Genomic DNA, 17,537 nt, shown 5'->3' with positions numbered 1-17,537 from the left:
AATTTATCAGATTTATTACTTTTTCAAAAATGAAGGATGGAGTATAATTTTTGATAAAAAATATGAATGACTTTTAGCTATTGGAAACTTCTCTATGTTTTCTAAAATATTATATACTGAAACATTTATGTATTTCATGGTGTACCAACTTTACAAAAGTAATGTTTGGACATTCCTATTCTATTATATATGATAGGACATTCCTATTCTATTATGTATGCTGTTTACTATTGATAAATCTATCATAAGAATTTTTATATTCTTTCAATAATAAGTATATAGTTCAATTTTTTTTCTGAATATATTGCATTGAAAAAATGTCTTGGAATTTGCATATGGAAGCCTATACATGAGGTATAATACTGCAATCACAAATATAAGAATTACATATCACAATCCATTAATTATCCAAGAAAAAGTTCATTTAGTATTATTAATATTAAGATAGAATTATGGGTTTTATAACACATGAAAATAGCTGTGCACATTCTCAGTATTTTGGGATAATTAATCATTAACTGAACTTGTATGGTTTCCTTTTGCCAACTCTTTAGCTGTGGTCTTTTATAATAGACAAAAACATTTTCTGAAAGATAACTTCCATTCCTATAATGCTCTTGAAAAAGGCAAAAAAAGGTAAGAACATAAAAAAATTAAATAATTTTAATTCTGATCATTATTGAATTAATAGTCATAAAACTTAAAAAATATTCTAAGCGTAGTTATAAAAAGTGTGTTTTCTTTTTAGATTCTCCATCAAGAACACCTGTGCTGGTAGGATCTGATGAATTTGATAAATGTCTCAGCAATGACAAGTTTTCTCATGAAGAATATAGTAATGGTGCTCTGTCAGTTCTGCAATATCCCTATGGTATGTGTGAATTGTGCTTTATTTTCAACTATTGCTTCAAAATATTATTACATTTACATTAGGATTCATGGCTTTCACTAATTTAAACATAAATCACAATACTGTTATTTCTGTAGAATTGTTATTGGCTTCTTGGTAAATTATGTTTCTAGATAAATTAATGATAATTGTTTTTGTATTCACTTAGAACAGGGAAACCTGCTCCAAAAGGACACTGTGTCTTTAACATAATGTCCAAAAGAAAGACAACATGATTTTAGCAAAGAAAAAAAAAGGACCAAAACAAAATATAGCGAAAAAATCTTTTACAGTGTTGAGCTTTCCTAACTTGTCTATATAAAATTTCTTGGAACTTGCCTTCATTCCCTATCTGAGTGTCCACATGATTAAAATCAATTCCTGTCCATATATACAATATATGTATACTTGGTTGTACATGCTTCTCAAAACTACCTTAAAAACAAAGGTTTATTAACAAAACTAACTATATAAAATAAGGCGCCCCATTTATAGAATTAATTGACCTATCTATATCTAACAGTCATTTCTCTCACATACGAACATACTTATACAGAATTGGATGTATACACATGCAAATTCATATATTTTGTTGTTAATTGCGAAGTCGTGTCCGACCCATCGCGACCCCATGGACAACGTTCCTTCAGGTCTTCCTGTCCTCTACCATCTTCTGGAGTCCATTTAAATTCATACCTACTGCTTCAGTGACTCCATCCAGCCATCTCATTCTCTGTCGTCCCCTTCTTTTATTGCCCTCAATCTTTCCCAGCATTAGGCCCTTCTCCAGTGAGTCCTTCCTTCTCATTAGGTGGCCAAAGTATTTGAGTTTCAACTTCAGGATCTGGCCTTCTAAAGAGCAGTCGGGGTTGATCTCTTCTAGGACTGACCAGTTTGAACGCCTTGCAGTCCAAGGGACTCGCAGGAGTCTTCTCCAGCACCATAGTTCAAAGGCCTCAATTCTTTTGCGCTCAGCCTTTCTTATGGTCCAACTTTCACAGCCATACATTGCAACTGGGAAAACCGTGGCCTGGACTATACGCACTTTTGTTGGCAGGGTGATGTCTCTGCTTTTTAGTATGCTGTCTAGATTTGCCGTAGCTTTCCTCCCCAAGAGCAAGCGTCTTTTAATTTCTTGGCTGCAGTCCCCATCTGAGGTGATCTTGGAGCCCAGAAAAATAAAATCTGTCACTACCTCCATTTCTTCCCCATCTATTTGCCAGGAATTGAGAGGGCCGGATGCCATGATTTTGGTTTTCTTAATGTTGAGTTTCAAGCCAACTTTTGCACTCTCCTTCTTCACCCGCATCAAGAGGCTTTTTAGTTCCTCTTCACTTTCTGCCATTAAAGTGGTATCATCTGCATATCTTAGGTTGTTGATATTTCTCCCGGCAATCTTAATTCCAACTTTTGATTCATCTAGCCCTGACTTTCTCATGATGTGCTCTGCATATAAGTTAAATAGGCAGGGCGACAGTATACAGCCTTGCCGGGCTCCTTTTCCAATTTTGAACCAATCAGTGGTTCCGTGTTCGGTTCTCACTGTTGCTTCTTGACCCGCATATAGGTTTCTTAAGAGACAAATGAGATGGTCTGGTACTCCCATCTCTTTAAGAACTTGCCACAATTTGTTGTGATCCACACAATCAAAGGCTTTAGCATAGTCAATGAAGCAGAAGTAGATGTTTTTCTGGAACTCCCTAGCTTTCTCCATGATCCAGCGTATGTTGGCAATTTGATCTCTAGTTCCTCTGCCTCTTCGAAATCCTGCCTGTACTTCTGGTAGTTCTCGATCCACATACTGCTGGAGTCTAGCTTGTAGGATTTTAAGCATAACTTTACTAGCATGTGAAATGAGTGCAATGGTGCGATAGTTTGAACATTCTTTGGCATTGCCTTTCTTTGGAATTGGAATGTAAACTGACCTTTTCCAATCCTGTGGCCACTGTTGAGTTTTCCAAATTTGCTGGCAAATTGAGTGTAGCACTTTTACTGCATCGTCTTTTAAGATTTTGAATAGCTCAGCTGGAATACTGTCACCTCCACTAGCTTTGTTGTTGCTCAGATTTTCTAAGGCCCATTTCACTTCACATTCTAGGATGTCTGGTTCGAGGTCAATGACCATCTCATTGTGGTTATCTGGGACGTTAAGCTCATTCTTGTATAGTTCTTCTGTGTAGTTTTGCCATCTCTTCTTAATCTCTTCTGCCTCTGTTAGGTCTCTGCCATTTTGGTCCTTTATCATGCCCATCTTTGCATGAAACGTTCCCTTCATATCTCCAATTTTCTTGAAGAGATCTCTGGTCCTCCCTATTCTGTTGTTTTCTTCTATTTCTTTGCACTGTTCATTTAAGAAGGCATTCTTATCTCTTCTAGCTACTCTCTGGAATTCTGCATTCAATTGGGTGTATCTTTCTCTTTCTCCTTTGCCTTTCGCTTCCCTTCTTTCCTCAGCTATTTGCAAAGCTTCCTCAGACAGCCATTTTGCTTTCTTGCATTTCTTTTTCTTTGGGATGGTTTTAGTTGCTACCTCTTGTACAATGTTGCGAACTTCCATCCATAGTTCTTCAGGCACTCTGTCTATCAGATCTAATTCCTTAAATCTATTTGTCACCTCTACGGTCTATTCATCAGGAATATGATTTAGTTCATACCTGAGTGGCCTAGTGCTTTTCCCTACTTTTTTCAATTTAAGCCTAAATTTTGCAACAAGAAGCTCATGATCTGAGCCACAGTCAGCTCCTGGTTTTGTTTTTACTGACTGTATAGAGCTTCTCCATCTTTGGCTGCAGAGCACATAGTCAATCTGATTTCTATGTTGACCGTCTGGTGATGTCCATGTGTAGAGCCGTCTCTTGGGTTGTTGGAAAAGAGTGTTTGTTATGACCATCGTATTCTCTTGACAAAATTCTATTAGCCTGTGCCCCGCTTCATTTTGGCCTTCATTTCCAAGGCCAAACTTGCCTGTTATTCCGGTTATCTTTTGACTTGCTACCTTAGCATTCCAATCCCCCATGATGATAAGGACATCATTTTTTGGTGTTAATTCTATAAGGTGCTGTAGGGCTTCATAGAACCAGTCAATTTCATCCTCTTCATCACCAGTGATTGGGGCATAGATTTGGACTACTGTGATATTGAATGGTTTGCCTTGGATTCGAATTGAGATCATTCTGTCATTTTGGGGATTGTATCCAGTATTGCTTTTCCTATTCTTTTATTGACTATGAAGGCTACTCCATTTCTTCTGAGGGATTCTTGCCCACAGTAGTATACCTGATGGTCATCTGAGTTAAATTCACCCATTCCTGTCCATTTTAGTTTGCTGATTCCTAAGATGTCGATGTTCAGTCTTGTCATCTCTTTTTTGACTACATCTAGCTGGCCTTGATTCATGGATCTTACATTCCAGGTTCCCATGGAGAAAAAATCTTTACAGCATCGGACTTTCCTTTCACCACCAGATATATCCACAGCTGAGCGTCCTTTCGGCTTTGGCCCAGTCGCTTCATTCTTTCTGGCGCTACTAGTACTAGCCCTCTGCTCTTCCCCAGTAGCATATTGGACACCTTCCAACCTGAGGGGCTCATCTTCCAGCATCATATCTTTTTTCCTTTTAGTACTGTCCATGGGGTTTTCATAGCAAAGATACTGGAGTGGTTTGCCATTTCCTTCTCCAGTGGATCACATTTTGTCAGAACTCTCTGCTATGACCTGTCCGTCTTGGGTGGCCCTGCACGGCATAGCTTATAGCTTCATTGAGTTACGCAAGCCCCTTCGCCACGACAAGGCAGTAATCCATAAAGGGGAAATTCATATATACTCCCCAGCTATCTTCCAACAGAAATAGTAAAAAGGGGAAAATAAGATTGTGATGGAGAAAGAGAAATGGATAGTTTTACTGAGAAATAAAGAGAAAGGAATGAAGAAACTAGATGGATATGTAGCAAGAGGAAGAAATTATTGGGCTCAGAAAAGAAAATAGTGAAGATTTACAAAAAAAAAAGTTTAATTCTCCAAGAAACAACCCTTTCTGTGGTAATCTTCAAAAGATCCAGTTTTGTAGCAATCATATTTGCAAAATTTGCACTTTATACTTATTGTTTATAATAGCAATGTTTATAAAAGAGAACTTCTCTGAGTTCACACACATGGACTTTGTAGTATTGTACTTGATAAATAGTGTGGATTCAGATTTGGCTATCACCTTCCCAGCTGAGTTGTCAAACTCTGCTTTTTGCATGACAAAGGGCAGACAGATAAGTAAAATAAGTAGTTTAAAACCTTACTCAATATTCCTAAAGTAGAGAAATTTTGAAGAAACTGGTTATTTTTTAACAACATTTATAAATGTAAGAAAACTATTTTCTTTATGTATGATTAAATATTAACAGTATGAGTTAAACACACTAAAATCAAATAGTTAAAAGGAGAGAGAAACAGTTGTCAGGTGTGGATGGGAGGAGGATGTGCTTGGATTGAAAAGTCCTTTCCTTAATTTAGAGAAAATGGGGATGTACAGATGTCTTGCAGGTTCTCTTGAGCTTATTTCTAGCATACTTCTAGAGGTCTGGGAGAATGAATTGAGTTCATGCTGATATTTGATACCACTACTACTACATTGGTGTCAGGAGCATCTGAGTTGAAAGGATTAACTGGTGACATCATCATTGCCTAGGGGTCTCCCAAGGATGGCCCTTTCATGTCCCTGATATTTTCCCACCGAAGTGGTACCTGTTTATCTACTTGCATTTGTATGCTTTTGAACTTAAGTTGGCAGGAACTAGGTCAAATTGACGGGATCTTATTACATCATAAGACTTGTAGTCTTGGATTTAGAATTGCCAAGCTGTTGGCCTCTCATTGGTCACTCTCATGTAGTTAGGACACTGAGTCAGAAGATTGCTGTTTAGTCTTTTTTTTATTTTTCAGCCTGAATATAGTCCACAGTTAAAAAGGAATTGACTGGCATTCCAAATATTCTTCATTTCTGCTCAACCATTTTGTCCATAATGGCTGGTAACTATCATTATGCAGGACTAGCAGTAGCAACTCTGGAGGAAAAAAAGATCTCATATTTCCTATATCCTCAATAATTTCTATGCCCTGTGTTCAGTTTTGCACATCCCACATTCAAGTCTGAGTTCTATATTGGGGTACCCCAGGATATGGCAAAGACTTTAAGAACATGATTTAAGTGGGTTTAAGAAAATATTTAATAATATTCACTATTTTAATTATAGATAATGGCTATTTTTTACCTTACTACACACGAGAGAGGAACAGACGAAGCACACAGATAACTGTAAGATTTTCTGATAATGTGAATTCAAAGATCATCCGAAAAAAAGATCCAGTTCTACTTCTGCACTGGTGGAAAGAAATTGCTGGTACCATCTTATTCTGTATTATGGCCACAACTTTCATTGTGCGCAGGCTTTTCCATCCTGATGCTCGTAACCGGGTAAGTATAGAACTTGATTCTAGAAGTGAAAGTATACATATTTCCTTTATGGAGGATTTTGCATCTAATCATCAGTATTAGAATAATTAAAAGGTATTTCAGATTAGTTATGATTATTTGATTCATCCTTTAGTGCAATAAAAGTGATGTTTAGAATTGTAAACAAGATTTCTAAATTCTTAATATCTTTGAATCATATGATCTTTGTATTTTTATAGCATGTTTTCACACAATCAAACCGTATGGCCAGAAGGATATTATGTGGTATCAGTGCACATCAAATGGCAGACATTGAAAAAAATATGTTAAACAGTTCTGCAACAGACACTTTTTAAATTCATGTCAGAGTACTTCAGAATATTTATTTGTGAAATGTATAAACTCAGTTTTGAAGGACTTTAATAAATATATAAGAATAATAGAGTCAATGCAAATATTTAAAATACATGCAAAACACAAATAATACCTGAAAACATAGATTCTATTAAGTTACTCCTTTGGTACTGGAAGTTCCCTCCCCAACTGATCCCCAAATACTTCTGAAACAGCTAGTTTTTTACATACTAGTGACAAATTTTCTAATGAAAGAAACCCCCACAGAAATTGCACCATTTTAAGACTCCTCCCTTTCTTTTGGAGATCTTCAGCTGCCAATCTCTCTACTCAGATTGGGTGGATAGAATCTGTTTGTGATAATGATTTCTGTGATACCTTATTTACTTGCATCCTTTATAAATCCAGAATACACATTTGAAATTAGATAATTTTTCCTATTAACATTTCAAACTAGTTGACTTTTATTACTTTTGTTTATCAGCAGCGGAAGGAGTCTGAAACTCAGTGTCAGACAGATAATAAAAATGAACAAACCAAAGCCAACAGAGATGACCTTAAGAACTCTGGATATGTGTCAAGGTAAAAGTAGTAATTATTCTATGACAAAATCATTGCAGTAGCCTTCGAAAAACAAGCATTGATAGTTAATCTGATTTAGTTTGTGTTAAACTAGTGAGTACATTTTATGTTGGAGGAATATTGTACTAGCATTATTTCTAAATTCATTTTTCTTGAATGTACAGTATTTCCATCTCCTTTCAATAAGTTGTCTCTTAATTGCTGCTTTTTAAGAAGAGTAATAGGGAAAGCTGTTGTTGCAAGGAGAAGAAATGAAAAGTTATGGTATGCTTGTTACTGTCAGATAAGTTGTTGGGTGTGGGATTATAAAATCTTTAGGGGCAGCTGCTATTTCAATAATATGTTATTAAAACGGTTATTGTATGGTTTTCTGTGATGCATTTTCTTACCTTTCAAAAATAATTTTAAATGGAAGAAGGTATTAAGATAATATTGGAAATATTATATTTCAGGGTTTTATATGCAAAGAATTAATTTTCTGTTTCCTTACATTCATTAATGAAATATCAAATAAAATGTGAAACAATTTTAAAAATAAACTCATAAAGATTGCTAAGTAACAACAATAAAAAAACACATTAGCAGCTTTAGAAAAGGCTTTTACTTTCATGCTTATAATTACTGGTAGCGAGAGCCTCTGTAGTGACTCATCTGTCAATCCACAATACAAACTTCATGTCCAGCATACATTAAGAGATCACTGGCCTCTTAATAGACCAGTTTAAAAACATATTCTGTTGAACTGAAAGTGTAAGAAACAATACAATTCAGGCTTCTTTGACCTGCCATGTTGATCAAGGACTGGCTTGCTTTCTTCAGTAGCAAATGTAGAAATCAAGCATTTCTCCAACTATTGGCAGATCATTGTTGAATGTCTGTTCACATAAATTGACCAGACTACTAACAAATACGTGAATCATCAAATAAAAGCCTAGGTCAGGGGTAGGCAACCCAAAACACTCAAAGAGCCTCTTGGACCCGTTTCCCACCGAAAACAAAACACTGGGAGCCGCAAAACCCTTTTGATATCTAAAATATGCAATAACACTGCATATATCCTTTTTTACCTTTATTATAAGTGTGTGTGTCTGTGGTCTGTGTTTATGTATGTATGTATATATGTATGTATATGTTTTTAGGTTGCTAACAAAGAATAAAGAGAGAACTGGTATAGCTATTTCGAGTTCCGTTAACTCTCTTCAGCCAGATTTACTCTTCTGAGATTCGAACCTGGGCTTATCTGCATGTTAGGCAGTTGTTATAACCTCTAAGCCACAGGCTCTCTCCCACTCTGTTAGCTATCACACACACACACACACACACACACACACACACACACAGAGAGAGAGAGAGAGAGAGAGAGAGAGGGAGGGAGGTAAAAAGGATATATGCAGTGTTATCTTCATTTTAGATGTCAAAAGGGTCTCTCTCTCTCTGTCTCTCTCTTTCCCTCCCTCTCTATCTGCCCTTGGTCTACCAGTCCTCTTCCCCCACTCTCTTTCTTTCTCTCTCTCTTTCCTCTCTATCTCTCTCCCTCCCCCCCCCTCTCTTTCTCTCTCTTTCTCTCCCCCCCCCTCTCCTATCTGCTGCTCACCTGGCAAGCTGGCTTCAAGCTGTTCTCCAACAAGCTCAGGGGTAGGCAACCTCGGCTCTTTTATGACTCATGGACTTCAACTCCCAGAATTCCTGAGTCAGCATAGCTGGGCTAGCCAGTTCTCTCCTGCCCTTCCTGCTTCCTGCAGAGATGCAGCAAAGGGAGGAGCTCCGCCCAATAAGTTTTTCAGCTCCTCGGAGAACACTGTGAGTGTACTCTCTTTTACACACAGAGAGAGAGGGGGGGGAGAGAGAGAAGCAGGGAAGCGCAAGTGCCTCTCTCTGTCTCTGCCTCTCTGCAAATGGCAGAGGAGGCTGGGAGCCACAGGGGAAGGTTCAAAGAGCCGCATGCGGCTCTGAAGCCGCAGGTTGCCGACCTGTGGCCTAGGTTAAATTAATATTGTGCAAGTACCAGAAAAATCAGTTTTACTTTTGTGTTTTCTTACAGGTATCTGACAGATTTTGAACCAGTTCAGTGTCTCGGTCGTGGGGGTTTTGGAGTAGTATTTGAAGCCAGAAACAAAGTTGATGATTGCAACTATGCTATTAAAAGAATTCGTCTTCCAAATAGGTATTTACATATCTTTGTGGTTACCCTTCATATTCTACTCTATATGGCACCAAGCTTCACGTATTGGTTGATGTTGTTTTAGAACTATTTTATTCAGTGGCTGAGAAGGTTTTCAAAAATTAAAAAGTAACATTAGATATTGTAAGAAATCAGTATTATTTTCAATAATAATTATAATATAAATAATTTCAGTAAATTTCTGAATGTTCTTTTAGAGCTTTCTATAAATGTGAATTCCTAAACTGTATTTTTAAAAAAAAAAATTTACAAAGTGGACTATAGTCAAGAGTATTTTTGTTGTGGTTTGAGACATTTTATGTTAGAGTATTTGCAATATTTCTAAATCCATTTAATGTGAGGACTACTGGAAAAAGAAGCTTGAGTTCTTCAACTTTTCACTCAGAAAGGTTCAATCCTGAAATTATAATCTTATAAATAAAAGGGGTTCTTCTAATAAAATTTTTAGTTGAATATGTTTTTTCCAAGAATATTTTGCTGCCTGAAAAGATTATGGCAAGTAATATTTGACCAATTTATCCTGCATAAAACTTTAGTCTTTGTTGTTATTATTGTATTACCTCAAATTTTAGAGAGCTGGCTCGTGAAAAGGTTATGCGTGAAGTTAAAGCATTAGCAAAACTTGAACACCCTTCTATTGTTCGATATTTCAATGCTTGGTTAGAAGCACCACCTGAGAGCTGGCAAGAAAGAATGGATGAGCTGTGGTTGAAAGATGAAAGGTATTTACTTTATTTTTTAGAAAATGAATAAATTTATTAAAGGGCTTTGGAAATGCAATACTAGTTGTGTTCACAAACCATGTTAAACCAAAATTTTGCAGAATAGTATTTGTAGAGGAATCAAGACATAGTCAGAAGAATATAATGTAGCCACTTTGATAAAACTGAGAAATCTGACTTTGGTGTAATGCCTGGATTGGAGATTAGATGGAACTCATTTTATTATTCCATTATTGCTTCATGAGTTTCAATAAAGGATAAAAGTCAGGATATGCATGTACTAAATAACTCAGAAGCAAAAAAGAGAACTTGGATGAATTCAAAGTAAGTAAGACTATTTGTATATAAAAACATAGAAAACTGTGATAAAAAAAATCTAGTGGTCCATCAAGTCTGCCCTATGAATTATTTGTTTTTCTTTTCTCTTGATTTATTTATTATTTTACTTGTTATTTTTATTTTTTATTTTATTTATTTTTAAATTTTTATCAGATGATACACATGTGTTTATCCCAAACATGTTTAAGCTAAGTTGCTGATGATGATTGACCCACTACCTCCACTAGTAGTTGGGTCCACGTTTCCACTGCTTTTTCTGTGAAGTAATACTTTTACTTTTGAAGTTTCCTCCTGTCATTTTGAGGTTATGACCCGTGTTCTTGATTTTTGCTTAATAATATTTCTTAAGTATGTGATTCCTAGGCCTTTCTAGGGTCATATAGGATCTGTTGAATGTCTCTCTCCAAAGGTGAAGAGAAATAATTACGATTGCATAAATTTATTTAAACTCCAACATTTGCATTATCAATCTTTTACACTTTTATAATGGTAGAGCATGGGTGTCAAACTTGCGACATATCAATTTTTTTTTTTTTGCATTGCCGGAGCTGGAGTGGGCGCGGCCTCCGTATGATGCAACCGGCCTGTGGGCCGGCAGTTTGACACCCCTGTTATTTGGAAACATCTGGAAGTGTATTGATCCATACAATATTCTTTTTTTATTTGGCAGTTATGAGATATGTCAAATTAGTTTGAGAAATCATGTTAAATAATTTATAAGATTAAGAGTTTTAAATAGCATTTCCTACTATAATAAATTAATAAGTTTCCATTAATAAAAAGATGCTAAAAGCCATAAAAAGGGGAAGGAGTCCACATCATCTGCTCCCTTCTGCTCAGGTAAGTAGGACTGCAGGAAGATTTGAGAATAAATTACTGTCTTAGAAGAAATCTTGAAATGTTCCTGTTAAAATGTTCAGAACATTCTTTTGTAAGGTCCTTTATATTCTGAATGTTGTAAAAAGTAACTTGATGAATCTGAGGAATTTAAACTATTTTGTAAGGTATGCCCAATTTCAAAATAATTTGGAAAAAAGCTATAAACCTTGTACAAACGCAACTCATCCTGTATTGCTAATTAAACATCCATGCTCTTGTCTGGACTTCTGTATAAACCTAAAAAGATCCTGGTATTTTATAGAATCATCTTGTTAAAGAATTTTAAAGCATTGGCATCTTTTTTCAAGTTCTAAAGGAATGTCATGACTACTGTAACAAATAGCAGAGAGGTTCTGGGCTCATACATAGTCCAAAGCGTTCCAAATCATTTTTGAAGCATGCATACCCTAATTCATAGAAATGTTAGAAGCTTTATATTTCTGCTCTGTGGGCAACATATGGTAAGATTAATTTAAGTTTGTAATGTTATCTTTTGCTTTCCTAATATATTTAAAGTATTGATTGGCCACTCAGTTCTCCTAGTCCAATGGAGGTGCCATCATTTAAAATTAGAACAGAGCCATTGTCTACTGAGGAAAACATTGAAGTCATTGCTACATCTGTAGAAAAGAAGACTCTGCTTTCTGTAGGAATACCTTGTGACCAGTCAGATTCATCAGAGAATAAGTTTTCTCCTTTGGAGTTTTCTGCCATCGAGAACAGAGATTTGATCCAACTGGCAAGTGCACAAGATAATTTCATTAATAGCTGTGTTATGGAAGGCAGTCCTGTTGATGATAATGATCCTGTACATTCCTTTGAAGTGTATCTTCCTGCTAAATCGGTAGTAAGGTTGAGAGAGAGAACATCTTCTTCTATTGTCTTTGAAGACTCTGGATGTGACAATTCTTCCAATAAAGAGAATAATATTACCAGTTTGCTTCATGATAGCCATTTTGAAGATAAAGCGACAAGCACAAGAGAGTCCAATAATGGAAACTCATCTTCAACAAGTTCTATATCTAGTTCTCCACCAAGACCAACAACTTTAAGTTTGGACTGCTCTAACAACTCAGTACAAAAACTTTTACCTACCATTCCAAAAGTGTATCTTTATATCCAGATGCAACTTTGTAGGAAAGAAAACCTTAAAGATTGGATGAACAGAAGAAGTACAATAGAGGAGAGAGAAAGGACCGAGTGCCTTGTGATATTTCTGCAAATAGCTGAAGCTGTCCAATTCCTGCACTGTAAAGGATTAATGCATCGGGATCTCAAGGTTTGTACTGAGAACACAGTATAATTATTTATCTCCCTAGAGTAAGTTATTTAATTATATGTACGTATTTGAAAAGCATTTTCATACTCCACAGAATTATTTCTTCATTGTTGTATGTTACGAAGGATGTCCGGGGAAAACTATACAACTTTTACTTAGCTATTTATAATTATTATTTATTAGTAGTCTTTATCAGATGAACATAAAGCAAATTATATAATAGTAATTTATTAGGCATGTATAGTGCCCAACTCTCAGTGACTCAGTGAAAGCAATTTTAATAAAGCATTAAAAATAAAGGAAAACTATATGCAGTATATAAATGTACTATAGAAAAATGACTCATGAGTAAATGCTGTCACAAAATAAAAATAGAAATTGTTCAGATGAAATATAATCCCCCCAATAAGTAAGTTTATTGTTGCAGCCATAAATTGTAACATACGATGTACCATAAAATACAATAAAATAACAGTGAAACAGAAAAGCTATAAAATAAGTAAAACAACGTAATGAAAAGAGTACAGGTAGCCCTCAACTTAACAACCATTCATTTAGTGGCCATTCATGTTTACAACGGCATTGAAAAACATCTCATAATCAGTCCTCACACTTATAACTGACACAGTATTCCCACAGTCATGATCAAAATGTAGTTGCTTGGCAGTGGCATATATTTACAATGGTTGCAGCATCCTGGGATCATGTGATCTTGATTTACAAGGTTTCCAGCCAGCTTCTAGCAAACACAGTCAATAGGGAAAGCTAGATTTTCTTAAGGACAGCGTGATTAGCTTAACTGCAGTCATTGTAATCACAGCAAAAAGGTCATAAAAATGATGGACTCATTTAACAGCTGCCTTGCTTAACAAGAGAAATTCTGGTCTCAATTATGGTTGTAAGTCAAGGCCAACCTGCATTAGATATTTAAAAAATTACAGCAGAATAAAGCTCAAGCTACAGCTAAGAACTTAAGTACAGTATTCCTTTCTAAGTTTAAATGATAGCAGAGCAAATGTAGTAACTTGTTGCCGACAATTGAAAATATATTTGCAAGAAGATAGTTCAATTTTTCAAGATCGGGGCCCTTGAGTTAACATACTATCAGTAATTTGGCTCTAATCTCATTGAACATGAGGCAGCAGAGGACATAATGGATAATGTCTTTCGCTTGACCACCATCACAAGAACAGAGATGTTGTTTAAGAGTTTACACACACACAAAAATCTCCCTTTGAGATACTTGAAAGATTGGTTTGCAGGTGAAGAGAGGTAAAGCACTGGTTATGTTAACTAGGTTCCTGGAGAAGTTTCTTATGTTTTTATAATGATGGTGCCAAGATGAACATTTGGTGATTGTACCTCAGTGACATCCCTCTTGAAAAGCCTTTCTCTATTATTTTACTTAATAGTTCATGAATATGCATATAAAATTTACGTTTAAAAAATTTTATTGCCTATTTCTGTTGAACATATTTCCATAGAAATATCATTTTGAATACTGCAAATTCATATAATTCATCCACTTCATGGTATTCATTAACCACACTAATTAAAACCTACCTGTTTTTCGTTATTGAAATAAACATTTTAAAATTTCAGACAAAGACCATATAGAAAAATTAGGGATAGAAGGATTGTTTTCTGTAGACACTGCTTATTGCTACTATTAACTAATGGGCTGTTTATTACTTTGTAAATGTGCTGTCATCTCTTATTTTATTTTGGAGAAACCTCCTACAACATTATACAATTGATTCCTCAAGATAGTTTTCAAATATACGCGGGTGTGTTTTATACTTTGGAAGGAAAAAAGGATTTCTTCCACCAGCATTGTAAAAACTGATAGATTGGAAAATGTAATGATACAATTTTATATGATACAGAGTATATTGTTAATTCCTTTGTAGTAATTTTCTTTGTGTTCACTTGTTTGTATACAGCCTTCCAACATTTTTTTTACAATGGACAATATAGTAAAAGTTGGAGATTTTGGTCTAGTAACTGCAATGGACCATGATGAGGAGGAAGAATCTGTTTTAACACCAATGCCAGCTTATGACAGACACACAGGGCAAGTTGGGACCAAACTCTATATGAGTCCAGAGCAGGTATGCTTTTTATCTGATTTACAGGATCCTTATAATGGAATTTCATAAAGGATAAATGTTGGCACAATTATTGAGTACATATCAAGTGTGAGTCAGAAAGTTTCCTGTTTTGAATTTTGTCCCATCCATAAAATGTGAATAATGTTTTCTGCCTTATTAGAAAGTGGTAATAAGGAATACCTTATTCAGAGGAATTATATGATATGTTTTAATTGTTAAATTGCTTTGTGTTTGCACTATGCTATTTCCCCAGTTAGGATTTAAGTGGTATTATTGTAGTTTACTCCAGTACATTATAGAAATAACAATATTTTGTTGTTTAGGCTGGTGAATGTTTCACTTTAAATGGTATTGAATGTATAACATGCAACATACAAAAATCAATGCTGCAATATGGGAGTTTTTGTTCAGCATGCCAGGCAGATGCATCTTTCTAGATACTCAATATCATCTTCGCCTCCCAAATTCCTACCCTATTGGTACCCAGTTAAGCATGCAGCTCTTTTAATTTTTGTCTTTGTTTTTTTTTTCTTCCCCTGGTAAGGATTTTTTCCCCAAAACTACCAAACTCGAGGTTCCTCCAGATATGTTGATGGCTCCCTATTATTTTTGTGCAGCTTAATGTTGTTTACACTTCTGTTAGCTAATTACTGTTAGCTAACATTCTTGAAATTCTAGAAAAAGCATTTTTTTTTATTAAGAATCGTTCTAGAAGCATAAATGAGTGAAATGAGTATTCCGCAACTCTTCAGAACATTTGAATGAAACATACAGTCAGGTCCAGAAATATTGGGACATCGACACAATTCGAACATCTTTGGCTCTATACACCACCACAATAGAGTTGGAATGAAATAAACACAATGTGCTTTAACTGCAGACTGTCAGCTTTAATTTGAGGGTATGTACATCCAACTCAGGTGATCGGGGTAGGACTTAACAGCAGTTTGCATATGTGCCTCCCATTTGTTAAGGGACCAAAGGTAATGGGACAGAACAATAATCATAAATCAAACTTTCCCTTCTTAATACTTGGTTGCAAATCCTTTGCAGTCAATCACAGCCTGAAGTCTGGAATGCATAGACATCACCAGATGCTGGGTTTCATCCCTGGTGATGCTCTGCCAGGCCTCTACTGCAACTATCTTCAGTTCCTGCTTGTTCTTGGGGCATTTTCCCTTCAGTTTTGTCTTCAGCAAGTGAAATGCGTGTTCAATGGGATTCAGGTCAGGTGATTGACTTGGCCATTGCATAACATTCCACTTCTGTCCCTTCACAAACTCTTTGGTTGCTTTTGCAGTATGCTTTGGGTCATTGTCCATCTGCACGGTGAAGCGCGGTCCAATGAGTTCTGCAGCATTTGGCTGAATGTGAGCAGATAATATTGCCCGAAACACTTCAGAATTCATCCTGCTGCTTTTGTCAGCAGTCACATCATCAATAAATACAAGAGAACCAGTTCCATTGGCAGCCATATATGCCCATGCCATGACACTACCACCACCATGCTTCACTGATGAGGTGGTATGCTTAGGATCATGAGCAGTTCCTTTCCTTCTCCATACTCTTTTCTTCCCATCACTCTGGTACAAGTTGATCTTGGTCTCGTCTGTCCATGGGATCTTGTTCCAGAATTGTGAAGGCTTTGTTAGATGTTGTTTGGCAAACTCTAATCTGGCCTTCCTGTTTTTGAGGCTCACCAATGGTTTACATCTTGTGGTGAACTCTCTGTATTCACTCTGGTGAAGTCTTCTCTTGATTGTTGACTTTGACACACATACACCTACCTCCTGGAGAGTGTTCTTGACCTGGCCAACTGTTGTGAAGGATGTTTTCTTCACCAGGGAAATAATTCTTCGGTCATCCACCACAGTTGTTTTCCTTGATCTCCTGGATCTTTTGGTGTTGCTGAGCTCACCAGTGCATTCCTTCTTTTTGAGAATGTTCCAAACAGTTGTTTTGGCCACACCTAATGTTCTTGCTATCTCTCTGATGGGTTTGTTTTGTTTCTTCAGCCTAATGATGGCTTGCTTCACTGATAGTGACAGCTCTTTGGATCTCATCTTGAGATCGTTGACAGCAACAGATTCCAAATGCAAATAGCATACTTGAAATGAACTCTGGGTCTTTTATCTGCACCTTGTAATTGGGGTAATGAGGGAATATCACACACCTGGTCATGGAACAGCTGAGAAGCCAATTGTCCTTAACAAATGGGAGGCGCATATGCAAACTGCTGTAAGTCCTACCCCGTTCACCTGAGTTGGATGTACATACCCTCAAATTAAAGCTGACAGTCTGCAGTTAAAGCACACTGTGTTTGTTTCATTCCAACTCCATTGTGGTGGTGTATAGAGCCAAAGATGTTCAAATTGTGTCGATGTCCCAATATTTCTGGACCTGACTGTACATGCTTGCTATTATGAATTAAATGCAGTGATGGGATTCAGCTGATTCGTACTGGTTTGGTAGACCCGGTAGCTAAATTTTGCTGCATTCAGAGAACCAGCTGGCTTCTAGAAGTCCAGTCTAGGCCTGGAACGGCCCACAGGAAGTGCGTGGATGCCATTCCAGAAGTCTGCTCTAGGCCTCAGAGGCCTGGAGGAGGCCTTCCAGGCCTAGAATGGCCCACCAGAAGTGCCTGGATGCCACTTTCAGAAGTCCGTTCTATGCCTTGGGAGCCTGGAGGAAGCCTCCCAGGCCTAGACCAGCCCACCGGAAGTACATGGATGCCACTTTGTGAAGTCTGTTCTAGGC

The 17,537-nt window shown here is 36.6% G+C and overlaps 1 protein-coding gene across 4 annotated transcripts in view; it reads left to right on the top strand.

The window, feature by feature from the left end:
• The window catches only part of EIF2AK3 (eukaryotic translation initiation factor 2 alpha kinase 3), a 69,838-nt gene that overhangs the window by 49,266 nt on the left and 3,035 nt on the right, over positions 1-17,537 (top strand). For all 4 annotated transcript variants that reach the window (XM_039331643.1, XM_039331642.1, XM_039331645.1 and 1 more), the window contains 7 exons: positions 749-871; positions 6,133-6,353; positions 7,171-7,268; positions 9,310-9,432; positions 10,023-10,172; positions 11,907-12,669; positions 14,613-14,780. In XM_039331643.1, the coding sequence (XP_039187577.1) occupies positions 749-871; positions 6,133-6,353; positions 7,171-7,268; positions 9,310-9,432; positions 10,023-10,172; positions 11,907-12,669; positions 14,613-14,780 (1,646 nt within the window). The remainder of the gene's footprint in view (positions 1-748; positions 872-6,132; positions 6,354-7,170; positions 7,269-9,309; positions 9,433-10,022; positions 10,173-11,906; positions 12,670-14,612; positions 14,781-17,537) is intronic.

Source organism: Crotalus tigris, unplaced genomic scaffold (assembly GCF_016545835.1).
Source record: "Crotalus tigris isolate CLP2741 ecotype Arizona unplaced genomic scaffold, ASM1654583v1 scf7180000024437.13266115, whole genome shotgun sequence".
In the NCBI taxonomy this organism is placed as follows: Eukaryota; Metazoa; Chordata; class Lepidosauria; order Squamata; family Viperidae; genus Crotalus; species Crotalus tigris.
The sequence above is the reverse complement of the archived record's forward strand: the minus strand, read 5'-3'. Positions and strand labels throughout refer to the sequence as shown.